General features: G+C 36.5%; 1 protein-coding gene across 10 annotated transcripts in view; it reads left to right on the top strand.

The window, feature by feature from the left end:
• Ppp1r12b (protein phosphatase 1 regulatory subunit 12B) overlaps positions 1-23,759 on the top strand; it is a 205,910-nt gene that overhangs the window by 79,421 nt on the left and 102,730 nt on the right. For 5 of the 10 annotated variants that reach the window (XM_076832219.1, XM_076832218.1, XM_076832217.1 and 2 more), the window contains exons 10-14: positions 2,520-2,723; positions 3,858-3,940; positions 4,906-5,031; positions 7,511-7,693; positions 11,341-11,523. In XM_076832219.1, coding sequence (XP_076688334.1) covers positions 2,520-2,723; positions 3,858-3,940; positions 4,906-5,031; positions 7,511-7,693; positions 11,341-11,523 — 779 coding nt within the window. Of the gene's footprint in view, positions 1-2,519; positions 2,724-3,857; positions 3,941-4,905; positions 5,032-5,560; positions 5,602-7,510; positions 7,694-11,340; positions 11,524-23,759 lie in introns of those variants that run through there. The other 5 variants (XM_076832223.1, XM_076832221.1, XM_076832225.1 and 2 more) reach the window with 4 other exon arrangements.

Below are 23,759 nucleotides of genomic sequence, written 5' to 3'. Positions count from 1 at the left end.
GAAAGGGAGCTCTGGTGTCTCTTCCTCTTCATATAAGGGCACCAGCCCTGTTGGAGGAGAGACCCACTTTGTTGACCTTGTTTAACCATTACCACCTACTCACTGGCCCCATCTCCAAATAAGACATATTGGGGATTAGGGCTTTAATATATGACTTTTGTAGGGACACAAAGAATCAGTGCATAACACTGCCAAAAATACTTTTTGTAAAACCATCACCAAATATGGCTACAGATGGGTTAAGATAACATAGGATAGAATAGTCTGGGACCAAAAACATTTTTTTTTTTAAAGTCATTTCCTGTTTGTTTTTTTTTTCACATCCAAGGTTAAGGTAACTATATATAAACTTTAGACAGGTTTGGGAAGATATCTGGCATCCAAAAATAATTGCTTTGATGACTATTCTCTTTTTTCTACTTCTCTCTAAAACTTTGTTTTCATGTCTTTATACTTTATGATGGGTAAAGGGCAGAAGTAGAAAGAACATGTTGAAATTCCAGGAGCACTTCCTGCTACAACTTTACACAAACTAAGAATCTGTAGGCTCCTAGTCAGTGAGACAGAGCTGAATGATGATCCACTCTACAAAGTGCAAAATTGGTTTTGAAGTTAAGAATTGATCCAAATTCTTTGGAATAGAACTGTTGAAAAAACTGTGTGGTTTTGGAGATATTAACTTATTGATCTTATTTCCTCATGAATTGGAAAGATGGGCTTCTGGTGTCCTTGTGGAAATGAGAGAACAAGTCTTGGCTACTTATTTATTCCTAGAAACATCATTGTGAATCATTACACAGGCTTCAAATAGAATATAATCACTTGGTTGTACCTCACATACTGTCACTGCTTCTAGTTGTGACTAGATTTCCTATGTTTTTATTTTTATTTCATTTTTAATTTTTTGCTCTACTGGGAATTGAACCCATGGGTGCTCTCCCACTGAGCTGTATTCCCAGTCCTTTTTTGAGACAGGCTCTCACCAGGTTGCCCAGGTTGGTTTTGGACTTTTGTTCTTCCTGCCTCAGCTTCCCAAGTTGCTGATTGTAGGTGTGCACCACAGCACTCAGCTAAACTTTCTAATTTTCAAAAAGAAAAATAATAAATTTTTAAAAATACAAACACATGCAGTACTGATTCCACTTTGCTGAATAATACTGTAAAAGGGGGAAAGATTCCCTAAGAATTAGGGTAACTTATAAAAAGGAAGGAGAGGGCTGGGGATGTGGCTCAAGCGGTAGCGCGCTCGCCTGGCATGCGTGCGACCCGGGTTCGATCCTCAACACCACATACAAACAGAGATGTTGTGTCCGCCGAAAACTAAAAAATAAATATTAAAATTCTAAAATAAATAAATAAAAAATAAAAAGGAAGGAGTATATAAATGTATGTACTCACGTGACAATGAAGAGAAAACTCTGAGCATGAGTTGGAGATGAATGCATTAACATTTGTACTGCATTTTCACTATTTCAAGCAGTAAAGATGACCTTGCAAAGTTTCCCAGACCCTAGGAAGGAGCTGTTGGGTTGTGTTCCAAAGACCAATTATACCTTAAACTGGTCTTTGGGCTAATGCTAGTCTATGAATTTTCCCTGATTTATAATTAAAGATAATGTAAGCTTTTTATGTAGCTTCCTTTTTTTAATGCAGTGCTGGGGTGGAACCCAGAGCCTTGCACGTGTTAGGCAAGTGCTCTACCACTGAGCTACAGCCCCAGGCGTGAAACTTTCTTTTCTAAAATTAAAAATTCTTTCTTCTTTTTAATATAATGACAATGATGGTGAGCTGTTCATGTTTTGAAAGATCTTCTCTCCAGACAAAAGAAAAAAGGTAGAAACCTTTGACCTTTAAAGTTTTTCTTTTTAAATTTTGTGGTCAGTGAAATCTAAAATTCTTGGAACTGCTATCCAACATCAAATAAGTTCTTTTGAAGTTGGCAGTTAGAATTTGTGTGGAGGAGCCTCTGATATTTTATTAGTATTAAATCAGCTTATCACATATAGTACCTTCAGACATATTTACACATTAGCTCATCTTGTGTTTTCAAACTCCACATATCATATGGAGGAATTAAACTCATTATCACCATTTTACAAATGAGCATGTTGAGACCTAAGGAGTGAAATATCTTATTTTCAGTTACCCAGTGAGTCAAGAGAAGATGTATCACTACCTCTTCATCTGTATATCACTACATCTGTATCAACCTCCTGGTGCTCCAGGTCAGTTAAGGAGAGCAAATGGTTTTTTATTTCTCAGAACAAATCTGTCAGGGAGGAGAACTGTGCTGAGAATTGGAGGCTATTTCTGGCTTAGGGAGAAAGAGAGCCTTGAGAGGTGATAAGCGTCCTCTAGGTGAGGAGGGCACATTGGCAGACAGCCCACCGTGTGTTTGTTCTCTGGTGCTGCCTTAGTTGCTTCACTGAACTTTGTTAAGCATGGAAAGGGCAAATAGGCTCAAACAGAAGGCTCATCGGGACCTTGCTTTTTTCTTTTCTTTGCATCCTCCCTCATAGTTCTCCTCCAGCCTTTTTAACAAGCCAGAAGAGGCCAAAGATGAATCTCCTTCTTCATGGAGATTGGGACTCAAAAAAACTGGCAGTCACAACATGCTTAGTGAAGTGGCCAATTCCAGAGAAGGCCTAAGGGATCGAGGCTCTTCCATCTACCGCTCCTCTTCAAGCCCTCGGATCTCTGCTCTGCTGGACAACAAAGAAAAGGTGCAATTCCAGCAGGATGTAGGAGAATTCCAAGCAGTTTTCTTTCATGAAAATTCAATCCTGGGAATAATTAAAATATTTTCTATTCTGTAAGAGGAATGTTGAACTATAACACCTGAGGAAGGAGACAGACACATTGATAGTATCATCAAGTTGCTATTTGCTTGCTATTATTCTCTTGGTCAAAAAAGAAAATAAATTTTAAATATAGCTTCTTCTTTTGACTTATATGTTCATTCTTGCTTACCTTCTTATCTAGAGTAAAATAGAGGATCAGAGAAAATTGGATATGGCTCAAAAGGTTCTTTTGAACCAGTACCAGAAACTTCACTCTTTTGATGTTTAGAAGCAAAGTTCCTTAGCTGGGCTTTGAATCCTAATGAAGCTCAGGCACATTAGGATTTAGAAAAAACATTTTTACACTTGTAATCTTTTTAATTCATAGACATATGATCAAGCTAACACCATAAATAATTCTTCTATGTATTCATCAGGGACGAATTTGGTTCCAGATTTTATAGGGCTCACTTAGTACCCGCTTCTGGATCAGATCTTCCTTATAATCATAGTCCTCTTGTTTTGTCTTGTACTTCTGGAGACTACTTGAAGAGGAAAGGCATATTGGATTAATTCTGCAGCATATCTTTTGTGCATTTTAAGGAAAAGGTATGCTAGCGATTCAATAGACTTATTTGATGAAGAATAGTGAGGAGAGCTCCATGACTTTTTAAAAAAATTTTTTTAGACATTATGGATCTTTATTTTATTCACATATTTATATGTGGTGCTGAGAATTGAACCCAGTGCCTCACACATACTAGGCAAGTGCTCTCCCACAACCCTAGCCTGCTCCATGACTTTTCAAAGGCAGGACTACTGCTTTGTGTAATTTGTGCTACCGTTGTCTATCCTTACTTTTCTTATGAGAATTATTTCACTGCCTATGAGATTTTAATGGAGTGATTAGGAATAAGCTTTTGAAAGCTACCTTTTTTAATATCACTCAAAATGGCATTAGTTTGGAACCAGATATAAGACTATATAGGTAGATTAGTTCTTGCTTTTTTAGCCAGATTGTTTTATGCTGGATCAGTATTGTACCTTTCTTGTGCTTTGCTTTTTTTTGTTTTACAGGAAAGAGAAAACAAAAGCTACTTTAGTTCACTAGCATCCCGGAGGCTCAGTAGCACAAATGACATTGAAGAAAAGGAGAACAGGTAATCATAGCACAGACCAGAAAATGGTTTCCTTTAACTCTTCTGGGCATAATGATCTCGTGGCCTTTATATGTCTGCCTTCTTCCTGTAGGTATCCTTAGCACGTTATGAATTATTTGTTCCTTCTGCTGAGAATGCTTCCCAGCCCATCTAGATGTTACTGTTTGTAGGACATCCTCCCTGGCCCTTCCAAATTGTGGGTTAGTTTTATTCCCCTAGCAGGCTCTATAAAGATAGGGTCTATATCTGTGTGATTGCTCAAAGACCTCTAGTGCCTAGCACTCTGCTTATCATATAGAAAACACTAAAAATATTATTTACTTGGTCAATTTATAATTTGTAAGTAGATAAAATTTAAAGTCTTCCTCACCAGTTAAAAGCAATACAGGGATTTTGAAGTACTCCTGCATCTCAGGGCAGAACCTAACCTACTTCTCACAGTATGGTCCTCCACCCAGCAAATATGGAATGTCTGTGGATCCAAAATCCTACTACAGCCCCTTCCTTGATGCCTTCTAATTTATAATGCTAAAGAGGCTCCCAACAAGTCTTCCTTTCCTTTCTCCTTCTGTAGTAACCTTTTTCCATGGTGGCAGACTTTGTCTTTTTCACCCGTCCCTTCTCTGGTTAACTTATGAGTAACCTACTACTGGGGACTGATTACAGGGTGCTTTTAAAACAAGGAACTAAAGTGACTTCTCTTTACAAAAGGATGAAGGACCTTTGATATGAGGAATTTGGTACCTGTTGAAATTAGTTGGCTTTGAAGTTGTTAGAAGAAAACAGACAGTAATAGTCATCCTTTGTCTGGTATATATAAAACAGAATCACTGGAAAGATGTATCTGTTTCTTTAGCCATGTTACAGTTTGCTGTTGGCTCTTCTCTCCCCTTGTGCATTGTATCATGGACAAAACTGATGGTAGGAATCAGTGTTTGGATTGTTTTTCTTTCATGCCTCTACAGAGAGTCAGCTGTTAATCTAGTGAGGAGTGGCTCCTATACTCGGCAGCTGTGGAAGGATGAAGCAAAGAGAAATGAAACTCCACAGACAATTGCTCCTTCCACCTATGTATCAACCTACTTGAAAAGGTACCAGGCGCAAGGGGTTTGGGAGATGATTTTCATTCACTTGGCTATGGGAATATGGGTAATAATTGCATGCCTTTTTATATCCAATTAGCACCACAAAAATGAATCAACAAATAAATTGCTTTTAGATTTCTTGGGATTAACATCTTGACTAATTTAAAATTAAAATTAATTTGTTTTCTTAATATCTAAATTAAAGTAAGCTAACTCCAAATTCTTACCAAAGATCTGACTTTAGACTCTATCTTCTCAGTCCTATTAAAGTCTTCAATCAAAAGTGACTACTAGTCATCATTGGGCAAGACTGAATTTAAAACACCCTTGTCCAGCAGCTGGTTTTTCTCTTTCTAAAACTAGAGTATTTTTCATTGTGTTATGTTTTTGTGGGGAGGAAGGGGGGGACAAGGTAGGGTGGTAAAGGGTGGGAAATGGGAACAGTTTTCTATTGCATTAAAGAAGTTTCATGTTAAAGCCTGTTAATTTAGGGACTTGAGTTTTTTTTTTTTTTTATGACTTTAATGGCCCTCAGATCCATCAAGATGTGAAACTCGCAAGTTTGGTGCAGAGAAGGTACATGGGTTTCCTTCTTTTTTCTCATCTCTGTTCCCTTTTCTGCAATTATTTTCTTTGCCACGTATTAGCCAGCAAGCAAAGCACCTTTGCCAGAACCATTAAGCTAGCTATAAGATATACTTAATTAATTTTTTAATTTGAACTTTGCTGCTGATGTGGAAGAATCTGTTTTTCACTGCTTACTTTGAATTCTTTCTTCACTTCCACTTAACCCCTCCAACTGCCTCTTCATGCCTTCATTAGGTTTCCTAGATGGCTGGTTGGTTACCTTAGAAACAGGCTTTGGCCATAGACTATATGGGCAGATTAGCTGTTTGGGATCAAAACTTATTTCCATTTGGCAGGAAGATTTGTAAAATAGTTAATGTCAGAACCCAGGAAATAATAAGCTATAAAAGAAACAACCACTGCTTTAATTCTACAGATATAGCCAAAATCGAAAGGGTTTAATTTTGAAACTGTACAGGCACAGGTCAGTGATTTCACTGATTCTTTATTTTATATACTAAGTGTTTCTGTCTATGTGAGGTTATCAGCTATTTGTATTAATGGCAAAGGCCTTCATTCACCTAGATAGGTTATTATTCCTCTCAGTTGAAATGAAATTCAAGAAAACTTTTCTCAGAAGATAATGTTCTAGATATAGAAAGGGGACAAAGCTGCTATTTTGTTGTCAGGCATGGAGTTATTTTGTGCCGAGGTTGCTGATTTCCTTGATCCATATCATTAGCAAATGGGTTGAGTGGCATTTGGTTTGATAGATGAAGTCTGGCAGGTTACAGTGAACAGAAAGGAAAGTGCTGCTTCTATTTAGAGTGGAAAGTGTGCTTAATTATGAGAGTACTTTTTGAGAAAAGATGTATAACTTGCTTCACACCTTGGATTTCCAAAGCATATCTTCTGTAACCCTAAGGCACCTTTTGATTTTATAAAATCTTCTCTTATGATCTTTTCAAGAAGAAAGAATTCTGTGCCATCACCATTTTCAACAGAAAAGAAAAACAGGAATTTATCATTCCCCGGCTGTGCCAGGCCTTGGTATACTTTTCTTTTCTATGTCATCTCTTGTCTGTATGTAGGCAGGAATCCATTTGGATGGGACCCAACAAAAAAGTCTCTTTTCCAGAGAAGGCTGCATAGCCCTTTTAAATCACCCCTTCAAGTGTGTCATTACTATTATAGTTAGGAAGTATTTTTTTAAAATTCTAACCCAAGTAACTTTTTGCTGCAATTGAGATGGTTCTTACCTATCTTCACTAGAAACCAAGAAAAGTTGCCTTTTGTTTCCCATACAACGTTACTTTCTAGACTTCAAACTTCAAATCCTTCCAAAGGCATTTTGGCTTTAAATTAAATAACTGCAGTTCTCAAAGGCATTTTTTCATAATTTCTTTACTCCTGTCCACTTTTTTATTTTAAAATTTGAAAACCTCTCCAAATTCCCTCATCTTACTTTGGCTTTGCATTGCTGCTTCTATATCAGGTAGACATTTGGGATTGCATGACTTTTTTGACTTGGGTTTGTTGGGACTTATTTTTTCTAATAGAGTTATTCTGTTTCCTATTGTTACCCTTTCTGAGCTTCTACTCTTGTCATATATTCTACTTTCTGGCTTTTCCTTGTTAAATCATCTCTCCTCCTTCACATTCCTTCACTCTTTTGGATGACTGACCTAAAGATCATTCTAAAAAGAGTAATGATTGCTTCACTCTTTCCGGTGATCACCTGTTTGCTGCCAGTGTCCCAGCTCCAGCTGGAGTTGAGCACTCCATTTCCCAGTTGCCATGCCCTCTCTTTGGTCTATATTCCTTTCAATTGAACAATCTGGGAATGTGGGAAGGTGGTGCTGGGAAATGGTGGGTGAGCAGCATGTCCTGAAGAAAGTGACTGTGTGCTATTTTGCAGTGCTTCATTTGGTAGAAGTAGTGACCCCACAAGTCCCTACATTTCAGCCAATCGCAATTCATCTCCTGCTACCTCACCCATTACCATTGGTTCATCTACCTCTCGGGGCAGCCAGTGGCAACCTGCCTCTTCTTGCCCTGCACCAATCAGTGCAAACACTACTGCATCTGTACACCATGGCAGGTAAGGCTTCTTGGAGCCATTTGAGTTGCATTCTTCAAAGTTAATGCCTCTGGAAACACATGAGATTTGAACTAAAGAGACTTTGTCACTGAGGTGGAAATATGAATTCCTGTGAAAATTTCCATAACTTAATGGAGATGGTTTTGTTTTGGCTTTTCTTAGCCAGTTAACCATTGCTTATTGAATAACATAGGATATATATCATTATATTTGGGATTCAAGGATCAACTTAACATGATTGCTTTTATCTCTCAACAATTTTACCAGTTCTGAGTACAATTTAATGGTTATACCTATTGCAGTAAATTAAGTATTTAAAATATTCTTATATTTTAACTTTCTAGTATTTATGAGTGGGAGTTTCTTGTTGTTTTGGAAGATGGAAGATGGCATACAAACCCAGATAAGAAGGAAAGATAGCTGATATTCCAAAAGCCTCCTACAGCCTTCTAAAAATTCCCAGCCAATGAGAATGTTTTTCCGGAAATGCTGTGGGAAAGGAGAGATTCAGGCTTGTCTAAAATGTTTGGGGACAGTATCTCCTTGGTTTCTAGTTTATCTAAGGGATTCCATGGGCAGAGTTTCATTATGAAAGTGTGGCAGAACTTTAGCTGTGGTTTTAATTATGGTTCTTTAATCTTTTTCATGTGGTCAGAGACCTTTTTGCTTTTGAGGTATAGTTTTTGTGGGTCTTGTCCCTATGGGTGACACAAAAGAAAATGTAAAATTATTAATGAAGACATGTTGCAAGAACACCAGTTAGAGTGGTGATTATTGATACTTGTCAGTTTACTAGATTTCTTTCCTGAAAACAAGTAGTGATTATTAATTTGACCAGAAAAGATAAGATCATGATGGGTTATTATAGTACGGTATAATTATGTAGAAATTCATTAGGTTCTCATAATAATCCAGTTATTTATAAGGAGGGACAGGCTTATGACTGATTAATAAAAATAATACTGTATAACTATGTGGAAATTTATTGGATCCCCATAATTATCCAACTATACAGATATGGTAATTATTATCATCATAGATGAAGAAGCCAAAACACAAATAGGTTACTTGATTAACTATTAAGAACTGACATTGGGGAAAAGTTTTTGAACCTTATTATGTGGCAGACATTGGCTCGGTTACTATATACAAATTATATTGAGATTTGCTTTACTCACATATAATAGTGCCTTAAATAAGATAAAGGTTTATATCCTTCTCTTGTAGGAAGCACAGAAATAGTCAGGGCTAACCTAATAGCTCTAAAGTCATTAAAGGATCCAGATTTTTTTTCAGTGTTTCTACTCTGTAATCTTTGCATCATGGCATCTATTTCCATAAATTGACTCAATAAACAAAATAACTGCTGGGGTTCTAGCCATTATGGCTGCAATGAAGGGAGGAAGCAGGAGGAAAGAGGGAAGCAGCAGGAATGGAGTGCCTCTGAACCGAAAACTTTCTCAGAACTACTAGTTTTCTGTTTATATCTCCTTGGATATCTCCAGTTTATAGGGAGGCTTTAATAGGTACATTGGTAGATGTAGATGTTTAATAGGTACATTGCTGTCCTCAATGATACAGGGTTCTGTTAGTAATGAACAATGGATATGGCTTAGGCAACTAGCCATCTTAAGTACACATATATTATTTATAGTTTCATAAAGAGCTCCCCAGTATATATGCTATTTGCCAAATTATATTGTTTTGTAGTGTGCATGTATTAATATGTAACAATACCTCCTACCATTATATACAATTAAAATAATGCACCAATAAAAAATATGGGAAAAAAGAGCTTCACGGTTGATTAAGAATTATGTTATAAATGAGGAAACGGAGACCAAAAGCTTAGTCATCTGCCCACCATCACACACCTGAGCAGGATTTGAACGCAGATTTGTCCATTTCAAAGCTCTTATCCATTTTGTCGCTGTTTTGTTTCCAGTGAATTTATATTTTATCTCAGGTACTATTTTAGGAGTTCTGCAGCATTGTTTAGTTATCACAAGAATCCTGCATGTAAAGATATCATTATTCCTATTTTATAGATGAAGAAGAGATCAGACAGTAAATTACCTTAAACCCAAAGCCTATATTTATCCTACTCCATTGTACCAACTTTGATTCCTGCTCTAGAGTTTTTCCTAGTCTCTTATCTACTTGTGAAATTATATCGCATTTCAAAATAATAGTAAAAATCTTGTTGTATGATTTAATAAAATTAAATTTCTGACATTTCAATAGCTTAAGAAATGCAGAGAACAAAATATGTTATTAACCTAAAAAAAAAAAAAAAAAAAAAAAACCTTAGGTAAGGTATGAAAAATCTTACCTAATGGGTTTTTATTGTTGTTTGTTTGTTTGTGTTTTGAAACGGGATCTCACTGTGTTGCCCAGACTGGCCTTGATCTCCTGAACTACAGGTAGCTAGTCTCCCAAATAGCTAGGACTATAGATGTGTGCTGCCATGCCTATAATTTCATAAATGTGTTTTTAATTTTATTAGTACTCCCTATAGATTAATAAGTTTGGGGAATTATTTACCTTTAATTTTTCAAATTAGAAAATGAATAAAAAATTAAGCTTCTGAAAAAGTAGCTTATATTTTTTAGATACCACTTCCATCTTTAAAAGTATTCTATTTTTATATTTGTATCTAAGTACCATAATAGATTCTTATCCAATTATTTCTTTTAAGCTTATTCTAATAATTGATTATTTGGAAGTGAACTTATAGCTACTTATAAACATTTCTGGTAATAATTGTGAGTGGGTGAAAAACAGATTTTTAACATTCATGCTTTTCATTGCTTTTGCCATCTCTGTATCAATTTTGGATCTCTGTTACCCCAGCAACAAGCTGTGACATCACAAATGATAGCTTTTTGGGTGGAGAGCCAATGGTTGCTCCTAACTCTTTGTTAAGAAACAAAGATCTTGTTTTCACATAAATGAGTTTAATTATACAGCTTGCTGTTGAAAAGTCTGTAGCTAAGGTTACATACAGAATTCCTATTCGGTTTTTGTTTTAATTTCTCCCTTGTGCAGTTACGAATACAGACAATTAGGCATTTTGTTAAATGAAAAGAGACTGCAGTTGCTGAACTAGGTGAGGGAGAACTAAACATACTGAGGTTGTAGAGTATTTTTCAAATGGATAATTCAAGAAGATGGTCATCAAATCTAGACTGAGGACTACCACAAAGACTCCCACTGCCAAGAATTGAGGGACAGGTGGAAACTAATATCGTAAGTGACTTTAGTGTCTTTCTCCTGTGTAGCAAGACACTGTCTCTGTGTGCATGTGTGGAGGGAGGCCAGATGGTAATAAGGAGTCATTTAAAGCACTCTTGCATATGTCACTATCTTGCTTGGTACCATATAGCTAATTTTTGGTTTTGTTTTTTGATCTCAGACAAAAAAATAGTATTAATAAAATTAAGTGTGAGTCCTCAGGTAGAGGATGTCCAACTAAACATGTAATTACATTGTTCTAAGATTTAAGAGCTCAGAATTAACAAATCAACAAACAAAATCTGAGTAAGAAGATTCTCTAGTTAGCCCTTTCTAACCTTCCTGTCTCTGAGCCAGTGCTTTATGGTATTACAAGCTGACCATTCTCCTGCTCATGTCTCTTTTGATTTCAGGACTCCTTACAAATCCCAGGCTGACTCTACAACAGAGAAGACAGCAGAGAGTGTCTCTTGTAGCACCCCACTCTGTGTGATCACCAATCGTCCTCCACCTAGCACTGCCAATGGGGTCACAGCTGCCACTGTGCTCTCCTCTACTGGAACAGACTCCTCTGTGGAAGCCAGGGAGAAGAGGAGGTATGTTAGGTTACTCTTTGCTTTGCGGGGGCTCTGTTTTGAATTAGGAGATAAAGCAGTAGGTGTGAAGTCTTTTCCCTAATTACAAATAAATTTTTGGAAATAGATCTTAATTTTGGGTTTTATCTTTTGACTCGGGGGTTTTGGTGGTGATCTTAATTATTTTTTATTATTTAACATAAACATTCTATTATGGGTTTAGTTAATTATTTTTCTATTTGTCATGTGAAACATAGTTGTCAGGCATTATTTCTATATTTTGTGATGGGGAACCTGAAGAGTAGTGAAATATCTTTTGTTCTGGGTTGCTCATAATGACTTCTCTGTCAGGAAAGACAAGTAATAGTCTGATAAAACTCTTAAAGAATAGAGCTAGGATATGTATTTCTAATGAATTTGAGAATAATACCACAAAAGGAACAGCAGAACTGAGCAGTATATGATGATATGGTAGAAGGATAATCATTGGCTAGTCTGCATTTTCTTTAGAAATTATGAAAGAGCAGTTGTGTATTCTCAAGGTAGAAGCTAAAAAGAACTTCTTAATTGTTAGGATTATGAATCTTAGGGACCAAGGGAGAAGTATAAAGCATAGAATAAAAGAAAATAATTTTTTTTTTAAAGAAAGGTGGAAATTTCTCTATTTGGAAATTTCAGAACTACTTAAAAATTAGAAAAGAGTGAAATCTTATCAAAATTTAGATTTCAGTTTGACTTAATATTATTTTGAATTTCAAAGGCAGGAGATTCTATAACTGACTGTGTTTGTACATGTAAAAAAGTCCAAAAATCTTATCATCTAGCTGGATAAAGTGGAAGATCTTTAAGATACAAAAAGAAACCAGGCACTATGGCACATGTCTATAATCCTAGTGACTTGGGAGGCAGAGGCAGAAGGATGGCAAGTTTGAAGCTAGTCTCAGCAACTTTTAAGGCCCTAAGCAAATTAGGGAGACCCTGTCTCAAAATAAAAAAATTAAAAGTGTTGGGGATGTAGCTCAGTGGTAAAATACCTCTGGGTTTATTCAATCCCCAGGACAAAAAAAAAAAAAAAAAAAAGAAAGCATCTATGAGACATAATAAGAATTGAACTTTTTAATCATTTTAAAACCAGTTTTAAAATACACTTTGAGAAGTAAAGGGAGAAAGATGTTAAATGAGTTAGAAAATAGTATTTTTTTTAACATGAAAATTGAAGAAAACTAGTTATCTGGGCTAATAAGTTTTAGAGTGAAGAATTGTCCTCCTTTGCTTGACTGCTAGTCAAGGAATATGAATAAGTCCCTCAAATATTTAATGCTTACATATTTACTAGCTCAGATGTAATGCAGGTATTATTAGTTTCATCTAGAAACTAAATGCAAAAGTAATCTTTTCATTAGCTGAAAAAACCACCTTTCTTTAAAAAAATTTTGAGCTGAGAAATTTAAAAAATTAAATTCCTCGTTAAGATCATGATCCCTAAAAAGATGGGGAAATTGGGTCTTTTATCAGACTATTTTTTTAAGGATCTAGTTAAATGAACTATTGTTTAGAGAAACTTAGATGGTTACTGCCTTCTGGGAATTTTATAACTTATAATAAATAAGAGCACTTGCTATAGATTTTTTATTTTCTTTTAGAAGTTTTATCCACAGATACTATTGAGTATAAGCTATGTGTCACACAGAATTACCAGGTATATTTCCTCAAGAAGCAGTAGCTATATGAATAAAATTATTAAGTCAGGCTATTAGTGATTTATAAGATAAATATGGTGTATCTAATAGAGGCCATGATAAGAACATTTTAGGAGTGGCACAATAGATAAATAGGGAGACATTAAATAAAGAGGCACTTCATATATACTAGTACTTATTCTTTTCAAAATATTCATTGAATATCTGCCAGTTTCCAGGTACAAATATGATCTGAGCCCTTGGAAAACATGCTAGAGACAAAGACAAAGAAATGTTAAACAACGATTAAACTTACAGTACATATAGGCTAAGCATCCCTAATCTGAAAATCCCAAATTTGAAATACTGCAAATTTAAAATGTTTTGCATGCTGACATGACATGACAAATGGAAAACTCCTCACTATGAAACTTTGTTTCATGCGCAAAATTATTTTATACGTTGCATAAAATTACCTTCAGGATGCATTTATAAAGGTCCATATGAAATTCAGCTTAATTATAATCTCCTCCACCAAAAAACTTTCAGTAAAATTATGAGAAGTATAGTTCCCTAATCCAAAAATCTAATCTGAAATGCTCCAGTGTCTAAAACTTTTAGAAGACCAACAAGATGCCACAAGTAAAAAATTCCATACCTGACCTCATCTGACAGGTTGCAGTCAAAATACAAGTGCGCTAAAAATATTGCATAAAATTTCCTTCATGCTATGTGGAAAGATGTATATGAAACAATAATTTTACATTTAGACTTGAGTTCCATCTCTCAGATATCTCATGTATATGCAAATATTCTAAAATTAATTTTTCAAAACCCAGTCGCACTGGTCCTGTGCCTTTTGGATAAAGGATCCTCAACCTGTTTCATAAAGAGGTAATATGAGTTGTGACAATGTATGACAGAAGATTTAGAAGACTTTCCTTCTCCTGGATGATCAAAGAAGAAGGCTTTCATAGGGTGTGATGCTCAAACCAAGATTTTCAGGATAGGTAACAGCTAGGTGCAGTTTTCAGACACTAAGATGGGAAGGCGTTTTGATCCTTTGGAGAAAATGAAGGATGGCATTGTGAGTCAATGCAGAGTGAGGGAAATGGTAGACTAAGATGAAGTTTAAGGAGTAGGTAGGAGCTATATAATGCCAGATTTTACAGCCAAAGGTAAGGATTCTAGATTTATATGCTAATAAGCATGATAATCCATTTGAACAATTTTTTAAACAGCCAGTCACAAAAGTATCAAGGTTACAAGGCCAAAGAAAACCTCTCTTCTGCCCTTGAGGATCTTTAATCTATCTGTTGTGGGAAGTCATATAAGCAAATCAACTATTACAGTACAGATTTTAAGCACCTTGATAAAAGTATGAATAGATTGCTATAGGACTGAGGCAGAGGGAAATCTGATTTAGACTGAGTGGGGTGGCTGGAAAGCCTTACCAAAAAAGGTGACTAAAGTTGAATTTTAAAATAAAAACAGGTAGAAATTAACTAAAAGTACTAATAAGAGGATGGTATTTTCCAGAAAACCCAAGAAATTCAAGAAACAATAAGTTCACTATGTCTGAAGCTAGAGGACAGGAAGGCTAGTGTAACATTTTTAGACGTGTCTTTTATGAAATAGATTTAGATGAAGGTGGAAAAGAAAGGCATTGAATGGCCAAATTAATTTGGAAAGCAATGGGTAAAACAAAGTTAAACAGGATCACTCTGAAGCCTTCTCAAGGTCATTCCTCTGTAGGAGGTGGGGGGTGGGGGTATAGAGTAGAGTTTAGAAATAGCATAGTCTGAATTTTTTGCCTGTAGAATAGGTTCTTTTCCCTCAAAGGAATATAAGATTGGTATTCTACTGCACATACTTTGGAAGTTATGGAGAAATGTAGTCAGGAACCAAATCATGTAGATTTTTGTCTGTGCAATGCTAAGAAACTTGATCATCTTCTATTCTCAGAGCTATGGAATATCACTGAAGAATTTTCAGCAGGAGAATGACTTGATCAAATAAAATACACCATTTAGCCTCTACAGAATTAAAGCCACTTAGTTTCTCCATCTAGACATGCTTAAGCTGAAAGAAAATAAAATGAGATGTTTTGAAAACAGCTAAATTTTCCTTCTGAAAGAACATGCTGTGTGCTAATTCTTCTCTTTGAAGCTGCAGCTTTCTCTGTAATCAGCTCATTGTGGAAATATCTTGACTCCTGCTGAGAAACCATGATGAAGGCCTGAAGCCTGTGTTCACAGGTCCAATTTGAAACAATTAGTGAGCATTGGGATAAATGGGGCTTTGAAACTGGCCTCAGCAAGACATAACTAGTGGAAAGTCATCTCTCAGAAATAATCTCCATTTGCCACTGTGATTAGAGCACTTGGACCTGGAGAATGGGTTTTACCATTAAATTTCACAGCTGGCTCTCCTTTGCAGAGAAGGTTTTGTTCCAAGAGGAGATAAGTGAGTATGTGTATACAGTTGGTCAAAAATCAGTCTCAACTTTACACCCTCTGGTAACAGACCTTTATTCAGTTTGTTAACTACAGATATGTTGTTATATGAACAAAGATACTTACTAAAGGATACATTATGATATTAGATAGTAGTAAATATGGAATGGCGAACACTGGTTTTTTTTGGGGGGGGGTTCTGGATGGTTTTTAATTTTCTTTTTCTATAATGTCCTGTTTTGCAAGATTCCAGTAAATCACCAAGTCGATCTTAAAACAGGAGACGGAACATTTTATTCACCAGCTGGAGGGCCAAGGGCTAGGCTGCAAGTCTATACCCTTTGACCCCCTCCAGGAGTTAGAGTACACTTTTTAAAGAATATCAGTACATTATCATAAGTGTCTGTTGCTATGATTCAAAACTGTAAACAAAAATCATGAGATCTAAAATCATAAGCAGAGGGGGAAGCGGGTCAAAATGACCCTAGGTTGAGTAGTTAAGGAATGGTTTCTAATGTTTAGACAAACATTAACATTCTATGCGGTTAGGGTACATTGCACAAGTACAGTGTATAAGAATAGAAGGAACAATTTTGCTGTTTTGCATTGCCAATATGCTTTGCTAAGTAACTGTCAAGTAGGTACACAGGTGGGGTCTTCCCATGGGCTGATTTCTTACATGACATGGAGTCTCAAGGTAAAATGGAGTCTGTTTGGTCATTGTCCATATAGCCTGACCCAACAGTCCAAAGTTCCAGAATGATAAAGTATTACTCTTAAAATGGGGCAGAAGGAGAAAGAGGACTTGGCTAAAATTAACTCTAGGGACCATAGTTTCTCCTACAATATAAGTCTGTGGAGATGGCTATGGCTACTGAAGAGTAATTGTAATAGCCTGAGATTCAAAATTTGCATGATGCTAAATAATTTGTGATTTTTCTTACATAGCTCATGGCAGAACTTCTGAAACAGTTTGTTATTTTCAACGACATAATCGTAGCTTTGCAAAGTTCCTTCCCCCTTACTCTTCAACCCCTGCCCCAGCTCTGTAAGTCTAAAGTGTGCTCAAATATATTCTCTTTACATGATGGAAAGAAATAGGAGGTGTGCTCCCTGCTTGATACATGGGAATACTGAGGCCTTGTGAGCAGAGTAATTCATTTAGTATCACACTTTGAGTGAGAGGCATAGTGGAGACCTCTCCCAGGCCTCCTCTTCATTGAACACACCAACTACAGCTTTTGAATTCAGGATAAAGGTTTTTGATTCAGGGACAGCCTGTCTTAATCCGCATTCCAGGATGCAACAGTCTCTACCTTCTTGGCACTGTAATCACCACCATCCAGTCTTTGGATTATCCTGGGAACTATGAAAACCAACAGGGTCATCTGATTATAAAGGGACTGAATTGACTGGCAGACAGCAGGATAGAAACAGCAAGTGGCAAGTTGGCAGATAATTCTGCAGGGATACCAGGGCCAAGCAGCAGCTGTCATATAGTGTAGTGGCTGGGTTCATTTTCCAAAGCTCCAAGTTTTCCTTAGCAACAAAATATAAACAATTCCCTTGGCTAATATTAGAGTCTGATAGTGTCTGCCTTTGCTTTTCTTGCTTTTCTCCTCCCCCAGCAGCCCTGAATTTTAAATTAGTTTTATGGCCTTTCTTTTCTGTATAGAAATGGCTTTAATAGTTTTTCTCCACAAGAAGCTAAAATTGCTTGTCTCTCCCAAATAGCCCAAATTATATGTGACTCTGCTTTGCTTCTCAGGATATGGTCACTACTGGTTGGGTCACATACACCACCCATATTCAACCCCCTTCTTGAATCTCTTATGGTGTTGTAAGCTAGGTAATTAATCCTGCTAACATGAGGCTGTCAACAGATTAATTTGGCATCGTCTTTGAGATGTTAGAAATATATACCAACCAACTAAACTCTTGAGTCATGGTTTTTATCATGTGTTCATCCCTATCCCAAGCTGTAGACAGTTATCAATTCAAAAAGGTACTCTAGAGAAGAGATTTCACAGACTTCTCTTAATCTCTGTTTGTTGTTGTTGTTGTTGTCAAGTGAGTGTTTTCTTTATCTTGAGGTCTGCAGCAATGCTGAATTTACCAATTTAATTTACTAAATAAATTTCTCTACTCACATGATTAATCTCTAAGTATGAATATATTAACAGGAAGAGACTGAAATATATATGGTAGTAGGTACATTTTCTATTGTGAGTAAAATATTATCAAACAGCATCTCATGTTACAGAGAAATCTTAAGTGAAAGGAAGAGTCAACTGATAAGGCAGATTTCATTGTCTTATTTTAGGAAATTGCCACAGGGACTCCACAATCTTCAGCAGCCACCACCCTGATGGCTCAGCAGCCATCAACATCAGGACAACATCAGGACATCGTCCACCCACAAGAAGGTTACAGCTTGCTTAAGGCTCAGATGATTAGCAAGTTGTCATTTTGGAAGTCTCTGGGTTGTTAATACAATTGGATTATGCTCCAAACAATTCTGGAATAGAAAGAAAAGTGATCCACTGCTTGGGGCCCCCAGACCTTAGGTAGCAGAATGACAAGAAGCTTCACCAGGCTAAAGACACCATACAGACAGAACTGCCTTTAGTGTTAAATCTTTTAAATTTGAATTTTTTTCTTCAGAACATGACTGTTTTTGAAATGATAATGATGATAAGTTGCTACCTGAGGGCTACCCATAGGCCACTGTAAAAGGCCGGACTCTGTGGGCAGTGCACAGAATTGATTAAGAAAATTCCACTTCAGCCTCTTACTTGCCGTGTGATTTGGGGTAAATCAGGTTCCCTTTCTAACCTGTTCCTCATATGTAAAAGAGGAATAGCAGTGCCTTCTTTGTAAACTTATTGTAGGAATCAAATATTTAATTCATGTATGACCCAAATGTTCCCAAGCCTATCTCATGGGCTATTGTGAGGATTAAAAGAAGCATACTATGTAAAAGTTCTTCTCAAACTTTAAAATAATTTAGGGATATGTACACATAATAACTAGTTATATTGCTATGAGTAAAATGCTTTGCGGACTTTCATTAAGATCTGTGCCTAACTTCAGCAGAGCCAAGATCTACTCCCAGAGTGCTAACTATTGCTACCATTTTAGATTTCAGGTTGTTTTATTTAATTTTTAAACCCTATATATTATAGGGATCCTATATCTCAACGTTTTAAGACTGTGTTCTTCTTTTAAGCCCACTTGTCTTGCATTTTATCTCCTTATCTATTATAGGCATACCTCAGACATAGTACAGGTTTGGTTCCAGACCACCTTGATGAAGTGAATATTGTAAAAAAGCAAATGTTTTGGATTCCAGTGCATATAAACACTTTGTTTATACTGTATTATAGTCTGTTAAGTGTGCAATAGTATTATGTTTAAAAAAACAAAATACATACCTTAATTTTAAAAATATCTTATTGCTAAAAAATGCCATGGATTTTTTGAGCTTTTAGCATAATCTTTTTGCAGATGGAGGGTCTTGTCTTGATGTTGAGGGCTGCTGACTGGTCAGAGTGGTGGTTGCTGAAGACTGGGGTCATTATGACACTTTCCTAAAATAAGACAATGAAATTTGCCTCATCAATTGACTCTTCCTTTCATGAAAGATTTCTTAGTAGAGTGAGATGTTGTTTGATAGTATTTTTACCTACCATAGAACTTTCCACATTGGAGTCCGTCCTCTCAACCTTACCCCTGATTTGTTAGCTAAGTTTATGTAAGATTCCGAATCCTTTAATTTCAGCAGAGGTTGCAACATCTTCACCAGGAGTAGACTCCATCTGAAGAAACTGTTTCCTTTGCTCATTCATAAGAAGCTCCTCATCTATATAAGTTTTGTTGTGAGAGGCAGCAGTTGAGTCTCGATTTCTCTGCTTTTAACTCTGGTTCTCTTAAAATTTCCAACGCATCTGTAAATTGAAAACTTGAACCTTTCAAAGTCATCCATGAGGGTCAGAATCAGCTTCTTCCAGACTCCTATTAATGTTGATATTTCAGCCTCCTTCCATGAATCACCAATGTTCTTAAATGGTATCTGAAATGGTGAATACTTTCCAGATGGTTTTCAATTTACTTTGCCCAGATCTATCAGAGAAATCACCATCTATGACAGCTGTAGCCTTATGAAATGTATATCTTAAATAATAAGACTTGACAGTAAAAATTACTTTTTGATCTATGGGCTGCAGAATGGGTGTTGTGTTAACAGTCATGAAACAACATTAATCTCTATGTGTATTTCATCAGAGCTGGTGGGTAACTAAGTGCATTGTCAATGAGCAGTAATATTTTGAAAGGAATCTTTTTCTGAGTAGTAGGTCTCAGAGTAGTGGGCATAAAATATTTAGTAGGCTATGTTGTAAACACATGTGCTGTGTTGTTCCATTTAGGGTACACAGGCAGAGTAGATTCAGTATAGTTTATAAGGACCCTAGGATTTTCAGAATGGTAAATGAGTGTTGGTTTCAATTTAAAGGCACCAGATAAATGCATTAGCTCCTAACAAGAGAGGCAGCCTGTTCTTTGAAGCTTTGAGCCAGGAATTGACTTCTCCTCTCTAGCTATGAATTTCATAGATGGTGTCTCCTTCCAATAAAAAGCTATTTCATCTGCATTGAAAATCTGTTGTTCAGCACAGCCATCGTCATCAATTATCTTAGCTGGATCTTGTAGGTGATTTATTGCAGCTTCTCCATCAGCAGTGTGGCTTCACCTGCATTTTGATGTTATAGAAGTGTCTTCTCTCTTTAAACCTCCTGAACCAACCTCTGCAAGCTTCAGACTTTTCTTCTGCAACTTCCTCACCTCTCTCAGCCTTGCTAGAATGGAAGAGAGTTAGGGTCTTGCCCTAAATGACCCCCTGAGGGAATGCTGTGACCGGTTTGGTGTTCTATCCAGACCACTAAAATCTTCTCCATATCAGCAATAAGGCCGTTTCTCTTATCATTTCTAGGGTAGCACTTTTAATTTTCTTCAAGAACTTTTTCTTTGCATTTACAAATTGGCTAACTGGCACAGGAAACTAAGCTCTCAGACTTTCTCACTTTTAACAAACCTTTCTCACTAAGCTTGATCATTTCTAGCTTCTGATTTAAAGTGAAAGATATGTGACTCTTCCTTTCACTTGAACACTTAGAGGCCATGGTGGAGTTATTAATAGTTCTAATTTCATTGTTGTTACATCTGGGGGGGGGGGAAGGGAGGCCTGGGGAGAGGGAGAGAGATGGAAAATAGCCAGTGGGCAGAACAGTCAGAACACACACAACATTTGTCAATCAAGTTCACCATCTTATATAGGCCTGGTTGTAGAGCTCCAGAGCAATTACAATAGTAACATCAAATGTTACTGATCACAGATCACCATACAGATATAATCATCATGAAAAAATTTGAAATGTGATAATTAGCAAAATATGACACAGTGAAGTAAAATGAGCACACACTGTTGGAAAAATGGCTTACTCAAAGCAGGGTTGCCATAAACCTTCAATTTGTAAAAACCATAACATGTAAAGTGCAACAAAGCAAAGTACAAGGAAACAATATATGCTTATATTTACAATGTAACGCATTATTGGGACATACTTCATGGATATCTAAGGGGAAAATCTTCTTCATGGTAATAGAGTGCAACCATGTGCATATCTTCTGATGCCATTTCTTCCCTCACCAAGAGGTGTCCAGGAATCTTGGACATTTAGGCAACAGCTAATTAGCTAAGCATGTGGATAATGGTAGCAACTGATTCTTATAGAGATAGGGTTCCATATTGTTGTATCCACTGGGTTTTGTGTATTGCTGATTCTAAATATGTCTAGGTAAATGCATCTTAAAGATGTCTTTTAGTAACGTAAATGTTAATTGAGCTATAAGATTATAAGCAAGCATGTGTGGGTTCAATCCCTGACACAAAAACTAAAAGAAAAGAAAGCATGTGTGATAGGTTTACTGACACTTCTTTAAAAAATAATAATAATAATAAACAAAGCAGTAATGCATCTTGTAACTAATTTTTAGATGTTTTAGGTGTGATAGAATGAGGCTTGCAATCTATATTTAAAAACATGAAGTGGGCAATGAATGCATATGGAATTTCTTTTGAGGATGAAGCAACTCTTTTAGAATCATGATAATTATCATTGAATGGTATACTTGGGGGTTTAAAAATAACATCAGTATTGTTTAGCAATACTAATTCTGGGAAGGAAGACCTGGGTGCTGTCTCTTAAGAGTTAACTATAATGAAATTTAGGGCCTTGAATTAAAAGTCTGCTACTCTTTTGCCATTTCTGTTGCTGAACATTGCCATTAAAACATAACCTCACTTCATTTTCCAGAGACAATGGCATTTGTCATGCAAGTCCTCAACAGTTTAGGAGGGGATGTTTAAAATAATCCACCCCTCAGGACTCTTTGCACTTAGGAGAAAGGACAAGAGTTCATTCCCTGAGGCAGCAGAGCCTCTGGTTCTGCTCCCATTCCTCAGCCAATTCAGAGAGCAGTCACTTAACACCTGCTACTCAAAAGCCCTTATCAGCCATGTCTTCACAGTTAATCTCCTTCTGATAAAGTGATTCTTTTTTCAGAGCTGAATTAGCAACACATGGGAGGGGCCAAAATTGTGTGCCCTTATTCCCCCTCCCACTTCCTGTCTACCAGTTCATTTTCCCGTGTTAGCAAAAGACCACTGCTTTAAAAACAATCTCATAAAATGGGTTCTGGTGTTTACTGGGGAAGAAAAACTAGAGGAGTGGCCACCTGTTTGTTGAAACTTGGACTTATGGGAATGCAGCTGCACAGGTGTGTGGCAAGGTGTGTCTGAAGTAGCTTTACCTCATGTGAATTGATTTGATCTGGCAGTTGAGTGCCTTGCCATTCCTCATTTTATGAAAATCAGAAGCACAGGAAGTTGATCTGTGTGTTCCAGGGAATTGAGACAAGCCTCTGCCAAAGTTTCCTAATACTCAGTATTTGAAGGCTAACTTGGATATTCTGAACTGAGACTTCAGCAAGTGCTTGACATGGAATGGCAGAAGCAACAGGTAAAAAAAAAAAAATTCTGCCTGACAGCTTAGATATTCTGTATATATGTTTGTACTCTGTCCTCCTTTTCTGATGATTCTTTGGGAAGCTGACTTGTTGCATAGATTGTTTTAGTGTTGTGACTGGAGGAGAAGGAGAAGGTAGGTGGGAGGAATAAGATACGAAGTGTTCAGAATAACTGCTTTGGAACTTCTTTTATTTTCTTCATATTCTTAATGAATTTAAACATGTGCTTTGATCTAAGAATCAGACCAAAGAGGTTGAGGTTACAGAAGACAATTCAGAAATTCAAGAAGTAGGATCTCTCTCTCTCTTTAATTTTTATTAGTTACCGATGGACCTTTATTTATTTATTTGTTTATATGTCGTGCTGAGAATCGAACCCAGGGCCTCACACATGCTAGGCAAGCGCTCTACCACTAAGCATAACCCCAGCCCCAAATTTTCTCCTTTTAAAAGGAAATTGGTATTGGTACTATTATTCTTAAATTGGATGGTAAGAATACGCAGGTAGTGATTGTATTCTTTTTTGTTTTAAATTTTTCATACTATATATTTTAAATAAAAATTATCAGGTATTTAGGGCAATTAGAGAGAGAAGCTGGTTTATATAGGTGAAGGGCACTTTGCAAACTGAACTGGACTTTGAAGAGGGGAATTTGATGAGGTCTGTGTAAAAGCTGTTTATTTACCACAAACTTTACAATCAGATGAATATTGATGAAAGTATACATTTTTCTCCATCTATTAAATGAGAAGCTTCCTAATTGATCTTGTATATGCAGAGGACCAGTTTCTGAGCAAAATTCAAAATCATGCTAAGCCAGGCAGTCTCGAAAATCCTGCTGACAATTATTAGTCATTTTAGTCCTGTAGAGAGAATACTCATCAGGTTCTTCTAAAAATGTTTGTTTACTTATACAAGGTCTTGCTATGTTGCTGAGACTGTCTTTCAACTCCTTATCCTCCTGTCTCAGCCTCCCCAAGCCACTATGGCTACCTTTCATCAGGTTCTGAATTCACCTTACACAGAACTGTACTA

This window comes from Callospermophilus lateralis, chromosome 13, assembly GCF_048772815.1.
Source record: "Callospermophilus lateralis isolate mCalLat2 chromosome 13, mCalLat2.hap1, whole genome shotgun sequence".
Lineage (NCBI taxonomy): Eukaryota > Metazoa > Chordata > Mammalia > Rodentia > Sciuridae > Callospermophilus > Callospermophilus lateralis.
The sequence above is the reverse complement of the archived record's forward strand: the minus strand, read 5'-3'. Positions and strand labels throughout refer to the sequence as shown.